This window comes from Schistocerca serialis, chromosome 2, assembly GCF_023864345.2.
Source record: "Schistocerca serialis cubense isolate TAMUIC-IGC-003099 chromosome 2, iqSchSeri2.2, whole genome shotgun sequence".
Lineage (NCBI taxonomy): Eukaryota > Metazoa > Arthropoda > Insecta > Orthoptera > Acrididae > Schistocerca > Schistocerca serialis.
In genome coordinates, this window is record NC_064639.1 from 63,752,663 (window position 1) to 63,766,088 (window position 13,426).

The 13,426-nt window shown below is 38.4% G+C and overlaps 1 protein-coding gene across 2 annotated transcripts in view; it reads left to right on the forward strand.

Annotated features, from left to right (window-relative positions):
* The first annotated feature begins 231 nt into the window (after positions 1-231).
* Positions 232-13,426, forward strand: part of LOC126455444 (clusterin-associated protein 1) — a 148,484-nt gene continuing 135,289 nt past the window's right edge. Inside the window, exon 1 of one of the 2 annotated variants that reach the window (XM_050091194.1) lies at positions 232-357. In XM_050091194.1, coding sequence (XP_049947151.1) covers positions 336-357 — 22 coding nt within the window. In that variant the 5' untranslated portion in view covers positions 232-335. Of the gene's footprint in view, positions 358-9,864; positions 9,982-13,426 lie in introns of those variants that run through there. The other variant, XM_050091195.1, reaches the window with a different exon arrangement.

A 13,426-nucleotide genomic window follows, 5' to 3' on the forward strand; every position in this document is an offset into this window, starting at 1 on the left:
CATTAATGTGGTGAGTAAAATCTAAACTTAGTAAGCTTTCTTTTAGAAGTAGAAGTAATAGTAATCATAATAATAGGCAATAACGATGACAAAAAATTTCTTTGTAAGTTAATTTTTAGGAAGATAGATAACAATATTAAGCATTTAATTTGAATTACACTGTAGTTTAACAGAATTTTTTTTTCTGTGTTGGCAGCGCTGCATGTTGCCTTGTCCTTGTGCGTTGCCCGGGGCAACGAGAAACAAACAAATAAATAAACATGCACAAGAGCTCTGCGTTGCTGTGTTTCGGACAGTTGACTTGACAGTGCTGATTTATATTTGAAGCTGCCACCATGTCTTACAGAGACCTAAGGAGTAAGTTCGCAGAGACGACTGTTACTGGTAGTGAGCACACAAGAAGGCAGATCTAAACTCTGACGTATATTGTAATGTGGCTGAGTAGGTGCATAATAAATGTATTTCTTACCGATGATAGCAACTGCGCAAGAACCTTCAACGCTTCACAAAATTCAAGACGATCAGGACATAAAATAAAATAAATAGTATTATTCATCTGCGTAAACTGATGTTGATACTTGCTACATTTAAGTTCGTAGATTGTTAAACAAAATGTTGGAATCAGGTAAACCGCAATACAGAAACACTCGGGCAAGTTTCTAAGAGTTAAAAAGAATTAGTTTACAAAGCTAAACCGTTACCAAACATCGTACGCACAAAGTAGTACGGGCCATAAAAATACATAACCAGTTCTCGAGGTAAACAACAATAGCTAAACATCAAAACGAAATTTTCTTAAAACCAAGTATCAACTAACAAATATGCAGTAAGGTACAGCACCAAATAGAAAACAGTCGCAATCCTCCGATTATTATGGCGCTTGTAAGTAATAATTTGTAGAGTATACCGTATGTTTTTTTGTGTCATTTGCTTTCCATTAGCCAGTAGTGTGCCTCAGTGGCGGATTTTTCTACGAAAGACGCACTTCCTGCGATGGTACACGGGTAATTCCATGTCGATTCAACGCAGAAAAGTAACATTTTCAACCTAACTAGCTCAGATTTCTTTCAGACTTGATGCATCCAATGATCCAAATGTTGTTGTTGTGGTCTTCAGTCCTGGGAGTGGTTTGATGCAGCTCTCCATGCTACTCTATCCTGTGCAAGCTGCTTCATCTCCCAGTACATGCTGCAGCCTACATCCTTCTGAATCTGCTTACTGTATTCATCTATTTGTCTCTCTCTACGATTTTTACCCTTCACGCTGCCCTCCAGTACTAAATTGGTGATCCCTTGATGCCTCAGAACATGTCCTACCAGCCCTTCTTCTAGTCAAGTTGTGCCACAAACTCCTCTTCTCCCCAATTCTATTCAATACCTCCACATTAGTTATGTGATCTACCCATGTTATCTTCAGCATTCTTCTGTAGCACCACATTTTGAAAGCTTCTATTCTCTTCTTGTCTAAACTATTTATCGTCCACATTTCACTTCCATACATGGCTACACTGCATACAAATACTTTCAGAAACGACATCGTGACACTTAAATCTATACTCGATGTTAACAAATTTCTTTTCTTCAGAAACGCTTTCCTTGCCATTGCCAGTCTACATTTTATTTCCTCCCTACTTCGACCATCATCAGTTATATTGCTCCCCAAATACCAAAACTCCTTTACTACTTTAAGTGTCTCATTTCCTAATCCAATTCCCCCAGCATCACCCTACTTAATTCAACTACATTCCATTATCCTCATTCTGCATTTGTTGATGTTCATCTTATATCCTCCTTTCAAGACACTGTCCATTCCGTTCAGCTGCTCTTCCAAGTACTTTTCTGTCTTTGACAGAATTACAATGTCATCGGAGAACCTCAAAGTTTTTATTTCTTCTCCATGGATTTTAATACCTACTCCAAATTTTTCTTTTGTTTCCTTTATTGCTTGCTCAATATACAGATTGAACAACATCGGGGAGAGGCTACAACCCTGTCTCATTCCCTTCCCAACCACTGCTTCCCTTCTGGTTTCTGTACAAATTGTAAATAGCCTTTCGCTCCCTGCATTTTACCCCTGCCACCGTCAGAAATTGAAAAAGAGTATTCCAGTCACCATTGTCAAAAGCTTTCTCTAGAAACGTAGGTTTGCCTTTCCTTAATCTTTCTTCCAAGATAAGTCGTAGTGTCAGTATAGCCTCATCCAACATTTCTACATAATCCAAACTGACCTCCCCCGAGGTCGGCTTCTACTAGTTTCTCCATTTGTCTGTAAAGAATCCGCGTTAGTATTTTGCAGCTGTGACTTATTAAATTGATAGTTTGGTAATTTTCACATCTGTCAACGCCTGCTTTCTTTGGGATTGGAATTATTATATTCTTCTTGAAGTCTGAGGGTATTTCGCCTGTCTCATGCATTTTGCTAACCGGATGGTAGAGTTTTGTCAGGACTGGCTCTCCCAAGGCTGTCAGTAGCTCTAATGGAATGTTGTCTACTCCCGGGGCCTTGTTTCAACTTAGGTCTTTCAGTGCTCTGTCAAACTCTTCACGCAGTATCGTATCTCCCATTTCATCTTGATCTACCTCCTCTTCCATTTCCATAATATTGTCCTTAAGAACATCGCCCCCGTATAGACCCTCTATATACTCCTTCCACATTTCTGCTTTGCTTAGAACTGGGTTTCCGTCTGAGATCTTGATATTCATGCAAGTGGTTCTCTTTTCTCCAAAGGTCTCTTTAATTTTCCTGTAGGCAGTATCTGTCTTATCCTTGTGAGATAAGCCCGTACATCCTTACGTTTGTCATCTAGCCATCCTTGCTTAGCAATTTTGCACTTCCTGTCGATGTCATTTTTGCGACGTTTGTATTCCTTTTTGCCTGCTTGCTGCATTTTTGTATTTTCTCCTTTCATCCATTAAATTCAGTATCTCCTTCGTTGCCCAAGGTTTTCTGCAAGCCCTCATCTTTTTGCCTACTTGATCCTCTGCTGCCTTCACTATTTCATTCTCAAAGCTACCCATTCTTCTTCTACTGTATTTCTTCCCCCCATTCCTGTCAGTTGTTCCGTTATACTCTCCCTGAAACTCCGTACAACCTCTGGTCCTTTCAGTTTATCCAGGTCCCATCTCCTTGAATTCCCACCTTTTTGCAGTTTCTTCAGTTTTAAGCTACAGTTCATAGCCAATAGATTGTGGTCAGAGTCCACATCTGCCCCTGGAAATGTCTTACAATTTAAAATCTGGTTCCTAAATCTCTGTCTTACCATTATATAATCTATCTGAAACCTTCTAGTATACCCAGGGTTCTTCCATGTATACAACCTTCTTTCATGACTCTTGAATCAAGTGATGGCTATGATTAAGTTGGGCTCTGTGCAAAATTCTACCAGGCGGCTTCGTCTTTCATTTCTTAGTGGCAATCCATATTCACCTACTACGTTTCCTTCGCCTCCTTTTCCTACAGTCAAATTCCAGTCACCCATGGTTATTAAATTTTCGTCTCCCTTCACTACCTGAATAATTTCCTTTATCTCACCATACATTTCATCAATTTCTTCATCATCTGCAGAGCTAGTTGGCATATAAACTTGTTCTATTGTAGTAGGTGTCCAAATAAGAAATGGCAAATTACCAGTTTGCAGGGGTAAATGACAGTTGCGAGGAAAGTTACAGGTCTGCAAAGGTTGGAAATTGTGTGAACTTTGCGTGTATCTGTGTGAACATAAAGGCCTATAATTCTGGTTCTAAGCCACATAGAGCAATGAAACTTGCGTTATTGGAATGCTAATGAGTAGAGATTTACATTGATATATAACATGACAGGATTCTAAGTATATTCGCGTTTAAAGTTGTTGACTTTAACCATTGACTTATGTATCTCAAATCAGCTGATCTTCAGTTTTTAGAAAAAATGTATTATATTGCTCCAATGTATTACTATTATCATGACAAACGTCAAGATGGCACAACAAAGGTATCCTGCCCAAAAATGTATTTTGTCAGCATCAGTAAACTATCAAAATGCAGAAGGTAGCACATAAATGTGCAACACAAATGGTTAAGAAGTGCATAAGTAATGTAAAAAACATGGTTTATATTATTGTAATGGTAAAGCATCATAAAAGAAGCCTGGAGATACTGACAGGTTTCAGATAGATTACATAATGGTAAGACAGGGATTTAGGGACCAGGTTTTAAATTGTAAGACATTTCCAGGGGCAGATGTGGACTCTGACCACAATCTATTGGTTATGACCTGTAGATTAAAACTGAAGAAACTGCGAAAAGGTGGGAATTTAAGGAGATGGGACCTGGATAAACTGACTAAACCAGAGGTTGTACAGAGTTTCAGGGAGAGCATAAGGGAACAATTGACAGGAATGGTGGAAAGAAATACAGTAGAAGAAGAATGGGTAGCTTTGAGAGACGAAGTAGTGAAGGCAGCAGAGGACCTAGTAGGTAAAAAGACGAGGGCTAGTAGAAATCCTTGGGTAACAGAAGAAATACCAAATTTAATTGATGAAAGGAGAAAATATAAAAATGCAGTAAATGAAGCAGGCAAAAAGGAATACAAACGTCTCAAAAACGAGATTGACAGGAAGTGCAAAATGGCTAAGCAGGGATGGCTAGAGGACAAATGTAAGGGTGTAGAGGGCTATCTCACTAGGGGTAAGATGGATACTGCCTGCAGGAAAATTAAAGAGACCTTTGGAGAAAAGAGAACCACTTGTATGAATATCAAGAGCTCAGATGGAAACCAAGTTTTAACCAAAGAAGGGAAAGCAGAAAGGTGGAGGGAGTATATAGAGGGCCTATACAAGGGCAATGTGCTTGAGGACAATATTATAGAAATGGAAGAGGATGTAGATGAAGATGAATTGGGAGATACGATACTGCGTGAAGAGTTTGACAGAGCACTGAAAGACCTGAGTCGAAACAAGGCCCCGGGAGTAGACAACATTCCATTAGAACTACTGACAGCCTTGGGAGAGCCAGTCCTGACAAAACTCTACCATCTGGTGAGCAAGATGTATGAGACAGGCGAAATACCCTCAGACTTAAAGAAGAATATAATAATTCCAATCCCAAAGAAAGCAGGTGCTGACAGAGGTGAAAATAACCGAACCATCAGTTTAATAAGTCACAGCTGCAAATTACTAACGCGAATTCTTTACAGACGAATGGAAAAACTGGTAGAAGCCGACCTCGGGGAAGATCAGTTTCGATTCTGCAGAAATATTAGAGCATGTGAGGCAATACTGACCCTACGACTTATCTTAGAAACTAGATTAAGGAAAGGCAAACCTACATTTCTAGCATTTGTAGACTTAGAGAAAGCTTTTGACAATGTTGACTGGAATACTCTCTTTTACATTCTGAAGGTGGCAGGGGTAAAATACAGGGAGGGAAAGGCTATTTACAATTTGTACAGAAACCAGATGGCAGTTACAAGAGTTGAGGGGCATGAAAGGGAAGCAGTGGTTGGGAAGGGAGTGAGACGGGGTTGTAGCATATCCCCGATGTTATTCAATCTGTATATTGAGCAAGCAGTGAAGGAAACAAAAGAAAAATTCAGAGTAGGTATTAAAATCCATGGAGAAGAAATAAAAACTTTGAGGTTCGCCGATGACATTGTAATTCTGTCAGAGACAGCAAAGGACTTGGAAGAGCAGTTGAACGGAATGGACAGTGTCATGAAAGGAGGGTATAAGATGAACATCAACAAAAGCAAAACGAGGATAATGGAATGTAGTCGAATTAACTCGGGTGATACTGAGGGAATTAGATTGGGAAATGAGACACTTAAAGTAGTAAAGGAGTTTTGGTATTTGGGGAGCAAAATAACTGATGATGGTCGAAGTAGAGAGGATATAAAATGTAGACTGGCAATGGCAAGGAAAGCGTTTCTGAAGAAGGGAAATTTGTTAACATCGAATATTGATTAAGTGTCAGGGAGTCGTTTCTGAAAGTATTTGTATGGAGCGTAGCCATGTGTGGAAGTGAAACATGGACGATAACTAGTTTGAACAAGAAGAGAATAGAAGCTTTCGAAATGTAGTGCTACAGAAGAATGCTGAAGATAACATGGGTAGATCATATAACTAATGAGGAGGTATTGAATAGGATTGGGGAGAAGAGAAGTTTGTGGCACAACTTAACTAGAAGAAGGGATCGGTTGGTAGGACATGCTCTGAGGCATCAAGGGATCACCAATTTAGTATTGGAGGGCACCGTGGAGGGTAAAAATCGTAGAGGGAGACCAAGAGATGAATATGCTAAACGGATTCAGAAGGATGTAGGTTGCAGTAGGTACTGGGAGACGAAGAAGCTTGCACAGGATAGAGTAGCATGGAGAGCTGCATCAAACCAGTCTCAGGACTGAAGACCACAACAACAATGGTATTATGAATCATTTAGAGTGTAGCTTGGGTGAAAAGGTAAAATGCACTGTAATAAGTCCCCAAATGTATTGTTAATTTTCTTCAGATGTAATGAGGGGGACATCTTTCCAGTTTGTTTTGCTGGACCCAGTATTGTGATAATGCAAGTGTCAGGTTTGGCAGGAAACACAAATGATGGACATGGTCCATGTGCGCAGGAAACACAAATAATAGGCATAGTCCATGTGGATGCAAGAAGCTAGCCTGTAGGGCCTACTCCATTTGTTTATTCATAAGTTTGCAACATATATGCAACCTGCCAATGACTGTCATACATACAGACAACATATATGTCTGTTAACAGCATTCCATTCACCATAGCAATCCCTGGCTCTTTTCTGTTCCCTAAAGAACTTGGAGTTTGTCTTTAGTGATTTTAAAGAACTGTGCCTGTTGCTGGGTGATAAATGAGTGTGCTAGGACCTGTTGTAAACTTGATGCAAACATCCCAGTGAAATTGTCTTGATTTATAACAGCCTCTAGAATTATCCTGCCTGTTCTTAACCACCACTTATAAGTAATTTCATCAAAGCAAAACAAACAGTCAGTCAGTCTTTTTACACTTGGACAGTAGGGATATGCTCCTAAGAAACATGCTGGAAGTGCAGGATTGCATGTAACAAATGCTACACAGTGTTTGTAAGATGGTAATTTATGCTCTTCATACATTGTTAGTTCTTTCAAATTACACCCTTTAACCATTAATTTAAAATTCTGGTGTGTAACACACTGACAAACAGCATGGGTCCCACTGGCTTTGGCAAGAAATGTGTTCTTGCCAAAGCCAGTGGGACCCATTTAGAATCCAATTTTCCATTGTTTAATATTTAGAATCCAGTATTTGCATCTGGGTTTTATCTTTGAAATGTGTATATAATTTTGTAAGATTGTGCAACCCTAGCTGCTTCTGCTTATGTACTCTAATTCCACATAGTGTTTTCTCCACGGCAATTTACAGCTTACATTATGATCACAGTAAAAACTCATGTACACACTGAACATTTTTCTCACGCTGTGTCTTACGTGGCTTTGGATACGGTGTCGCTAACATACTGTGTATTGTTACTAACTATTTTGCTCTTCGAACCATGTAATCTGAAGGGAAAATACTTTCATGGTTTTCCTTATATTCCAATTTTTTTAAATTACTGTCAAAATTTGTATTTTGTCACACATACATGAATTGTGAAACTTATCTTTCAGCTGGGATTTGATTTCTCATTCTCCTTTTCGTTCACACTCATCTTTTTCCAGTTGTGCCCCATAAGTGCGCTCCAACACTGAGGCCACGTTTTTCAGTTTTTGCTTTGGGTGCTTTCTATCACTTTGAAGCCTCATTTTCTTCACTTAGATACTGAAGGCTAGTATTTAAACAATCAAGTGCCAGATCTGATGCTATTTGATCTTCACTTAAATTTTCTCTGGAAACAACTGAGGCAACACCTGCAGGGATTGATGGGGTTTGTGATATTTGCTTTCTACATTTGCCGCAAATTTTTTCACCTAGCAATACATTACAACACTTCTTTACCATCCACTCTTGAACATTCATCAAATTCTTCTGTGTTCGTGTGTGACCTCTTTTAAATGAATTGCAACTAGACCGTTTTGACTTGAAACCCTGTCATAATAATCTACAACTAAATACCACAGAAATTCTACACTGCAATTTGAAACTAAGCTGATGATGATTGGTTGAAATAAAAGTCTCCCTGAGTAACTGTTAACAACAATTGGTCAGAATAATAGTGACTGCTAACTGCCTTTGATGTGCCATCTTGTTATTTACCATGTCTGTAGTGACATATTGGAAAAAAAAAAAAATTGAAGGTGGGGTGCTATGAGCTACACAAGGTTAAGGTCAGTGACCTTACACATTAAAATTTTCAGGAAACCTGTGGTATTGCATATCAGTAAGCTCTACTCACTAGCTATTTGATGACACAAGTTTCATTGCTTTATACGGATTAGAACCAGAATTAGAGTCATTTACGTTGAGATAGATGCTTACAAATTTGACACAGTTTCCAAACTTGGCATTTCTATAACTTTCTTCACAATTGCCATATATCTGTACAAACTGATAGTTTTCCATCTCTTATCTGGCTCATTGGTCGTACCAAATTTGAAAGAAATCTGTGTGGGTCAGGTTGAGAGCTGCATTGAACTGACACAGGAATTACCCATACCACAGTAAACCATACTAAAAGTGAAACAACCAGGAGAGTGTTTTGCCTTTAGTGTGGTTTATTGTGCTGAAATGCCAGGAAGCACAACTTTTCTATGTAAAACCTTTAGCTACCTGCTGCTCTTTTCCTGTCTTTCAGAATACTGCAGAGAACTAATTAGACCCATCCACTTGACTTTTCATCATGCCTACCTTCATTTCATTTTCATTATTATCGTAATTATGTCTCCCTCTGCAGTCTGGTCTCCTTATAATTAACAAAGTGCATCTCCCCATAATGAACTGATCAGCATCAAGTTTTTGAGTGGCTTTCACATTAAAATCAGTGTCTCATTGCAGTGAGCAAAAACAGGCGTCACCCACTATTGCAAAATTTGTTTCAAACACATTGGAAGCTTTGTTTTGAAAAGTGAACTAAACATACTTAGTTTAGTTTATTTTTACTAATTTCTCCATGTTCATTAATATGTTGTTCACAACAGCACAATATCCATTTGAAAATCGTATGTATGTGAAAGCCAAACTGGTTGTGGACTTAAATAAATGACATAGCGGCAGCTAGATGGCATCTCATTAATCATTTCTCTTGACTATAGATCATATTTTGTAATAATGTCATACACGTCATGTTGCAAGTTTCATACAGAGGTCAATGTAAGGAAAACTACAGTGTGAAGTTTTTATTGCCTTGATCACATATAGGTACCCTGGATTACTAGTTTTGAAAGTAATAAACTGCTATCTTCAGATCCTCAGTGTGCAGGTTACGAAATCTTGCTATGCAATAAATTGCAAGTTAGTTTCTGTACCTTTGTAACAAACTCATGATTAAAAGAGAGCAACAGATTAAAAATATAACTGTTTCCTCGTGGCAGCACAGCATGTGTTTCTAGCTGAAAATGTCACACGTATATTTTGTTTACACAGAATAAATAAAATTGCTTACATGTTTATCATTAACATAGAAAACAATGTTTTCAGTAGTAATGATGATAAGCACTAATAACCACATCAAATAACACCCAATCTTGCGGACATAAAGACAGTAAACAAATATGTGTCTATTATATGCCTACTGTAGAAAAAATTGTAATACATTTGTACAAAGTGAGAAGCTACTTTTTTAAATCACAGTTGTATTAATACACAGCATTAGAAACACAGTTTTTCACGTGGTTTGTACATTCTATTCTTATGTTTTTTCAGCACTACACCTTATCTTCCTTTCTTTGTTTCTCAGGAATTAGGTTTCCTCATGAAGTAGTTTTCCCCTTCTACACCCTTCCTCATTTTAAATTTACTTTTGTGCGATGAATCTGCCTGCAAGGGTTGCTTCACATTGTACCAACATCCAGAGGTGCGATGTTCCTTTAATTTTCTTTTGAAATTGTTCTGTTCCTTTATGCTAAGTCCCAGTGTGTTTTAAAATAAGCTTCCTGCATTTCTAGGGTCTGTGTATATCATTTTCAGCCTTTTGCTGCAGATATGGTAGGGTAATTTCATCTCAGATCATACAGGCCAAGAGTTGGTGTGTGCCACATCACTATTTCAAAGTTTGCTGAAAAAATATATGTTGGAGTTCCACATCATACCTCACCAAAACTACAATTTTTTGAGTTTCTGACGATTTGTTAAAATGTTACAGACCTCTCTAAATGAGAGTATTTGTGAAAATGTTGTAAAGAAAGGGAAAATTGAAAAATTGTAATAAAGAAACTAAAAGTGATAGAGATCTGAATTTATTTTCAATAAATATTTTGTTCCCAATACTATGAGATATGTTTAATACATACTTCTGAGCTTCTCTGAAAATTTGTAACTTTTTGTGAATTTCGAAACATAATTTGTGAATAGTCACAGGATGTTAACTGTCATGAGAAACGGTAAATTGGAAGGACTGCTAACTGTCAGCTATGACCTTAATGCATGAAATTCTTAAACTGTCAAAATATTTGTGCTTAAAGATGAAAGAATCTGAAATTTTTTGGTTATTTAGAAATTATTTTCTCCAAAACTCCCATCTAAATGTTCTAAAAATTTCATCGTACATTAGTCGGTCACTGTATGTAAGTAAAGTACAGCCAGTGTGGACAATACTCATCTGTACAAAATGTGTGAAATTTTTGGGTAGACCTAGCTCTACTGTCAAGGCCAAAAAATCATGGACACTTAAACATTTAAATTGATTGTTGATTTTAAGTAAATGTTTTGCAAAACTGTTATTTCTGAATCAAAATAACTACTTTTCAACATTATAAGTGAGTGGGAAAACAATTCATAATTTTGTTTGAACGCATTTTATAACAAAAATGAGGTATAGAATATTTACAGGTATAGAATATTTATTTCTAGGTATAGAATATTTATTCCCATTTTTATTTTTATGATATTATTCACAAACTATAAGGGGCATTCAAAAAGAAATGAGCCGGAGGCATAATTACAGAAACCAGTACCTGCATATTAGAAGTGTTGGCCCTGGTTGCTGAGATACTTATTCCACTGTGTCACAAGGCGGTGAATGACTGTCTCATAAAATTCCCGGGGCTCCGATGTTAACCAGTTCCGCACATAGAGCTGGACATCCTTGTCCGAGATGAATCGTTTGCCCCTCAGAGCCTTTTTAAGGGACCAAAAACAGCGTAATCACAGGGAGAGAGGTCCAGACTGTATGAAGGGTGGCCGAGAACCTCCCATTTGAATTTCTGCAGGAGCATTGTGACTGTGTTGGCCATATAAGGCTTTGCATTTCGTAGAGTGGAATGACCCCATGGGTGAGATTGCCTGGTCATTTTGATTTGATCACTTGGTGAAGGCTGGTCAAGGTTTACTAGTAACACTGGGCATTCACTGTTGTCCCTTGCTGCAGGAAGTGAATCAGAAGGGGGCCGAATGTCAGCATAAGGACAAATGATTCATATTGGACGACGATGTCCAGCTGTATGTGTGGAAATGGTTAACATCACAGCCTCGGGAGATTTATGAGGCAGCCATTCACTGCCTTGTGTCAGTGGAACAAGTGTCTTAACAGCCAGGGTCAATATTTCTGACATAAAGGTAATGGTTTCTGTAATTATGCCTCCGGCTCATTTCTTTTTGAACACTCCTTATATTATTGTCTCCTGTCATGATTTTCCTTCTTCATGACTTTCCACGAATTAAAATTGCCTACAGTGTAACAGCCAACACTGGACTGTTGAAAAGAGTTCATTTGTTTTTTTCATCTGCTTCTCATTGAACTTGTATAGCTGAACTGAATTTGCACCTGGACAAGGATGATCCAACAAGAGCAGCATTTGGAAATGGGAACTGTACACTGAACTTTTAACGATAGCCATTTGAAAGCATTAGCAGGGCCGTTAGGTGTCACAAAGGAGATGGTTATATCTTGTAACTCGTGAGAAACTATCTGTCCCACCCACCACTGGTTGTCATACACACAAGTAATGAAGTGGCTCACTACAAAGTCTTTTAATTTATAATGTGGTCTCTGCATTTCACACACAGTAACAGGATGCATTTCACGGAGAACCATTCTCGCAATGTATCTGCCACTCCGGTATGCGACCCCTTAGTGACTTGAATGAATTCATACCACAGGCTTCATGGCTGACCACTCTTCTCTCTTTTTTTTAAATGGAATTCCCTTAATGTACTTCCATTTAGAATTAAGAGTTTCATGTTTGTTACTAATGTTGATATGGTGTGTACAAATCCAGTAGCATCTCTTATAGGATCAACAGCTTCATGCTGGAGATTAAATCTTGTTGCAAGATGTTTACAGAGACTTCCTACCCTATCACTTGCATTTTTTCCATGACCTGTTGCTGAAAATATCCATTCTTTTGTCTTAATCCCTGTACTACAGTGTTTACCAAGCCCAGAAAGCTGAAAGCAGATTTTAAAATGAGATGCCGCACCAGCAGTCACATACACACGTTTAGGAAATGCACGGCCTCTAGATACTACCGCGCTGACAGCATAGCGTGCATGTGCACTGTCATGGATGAGATCATCACTGACAATAGCAAAACATTGTGATATTCCAAGGAAGTGAGCAACACATGTGAATATTGATACTTGTTATGTGTGCCAGTGGTAACTTTGAATTTCATTCTGCAAAGCAACAGACCACTTCTCAGCAATGTCAAAATGAAGAACTAATGTGTCTGTATTCTGGGATGTGGCTGATTTTACTTGTGCTGTGGCCTATCTCTGAATCCTCCAGATATGGTGGTGAGCTATTCCTTTCATGACCCAATGCCTAACCTCTGTAACAAACTTCTCTGGCTCTACTGTCTTCTTCACCAACCCTCTGACAATGCGTAGGTTATGTCATTGTCAGTATCCTGATGGTGTAATGCTTCAGCAGTCATCAGTTCAGCACCAGGACACATTGCACACTCCTGCAACCAACATTTATCTTGCGGCTCTTGACATATACACAAAAGCATCAGGTCCATCTCTTGTACTTCTTCCCTGTGACACTGCTTATGGCTAAACAAACAAGTTTCAAATTAGTGCAGTAAATACATGTGCATACTTCCTTCATTTGCTCTTATTTTACCAATTCTGGTCATAAGGAGTATAACTTTCTGAGACCATTTATTGAACTCGAGTTCTCTCTGTTCATTGGGAGATGTGCTTCTTACATTGATCTTGTTATATATCTTTTTACCTTTTTAACCATTTTCACTGTCAGAGGTAACATGAGACTAGTTAGGTCACCACTGAGGTAATATTCTGGAGCAACAATAAGCGTATCATTCTGCAACGGTTGCCCACAGTAAAGATCTGGCAAT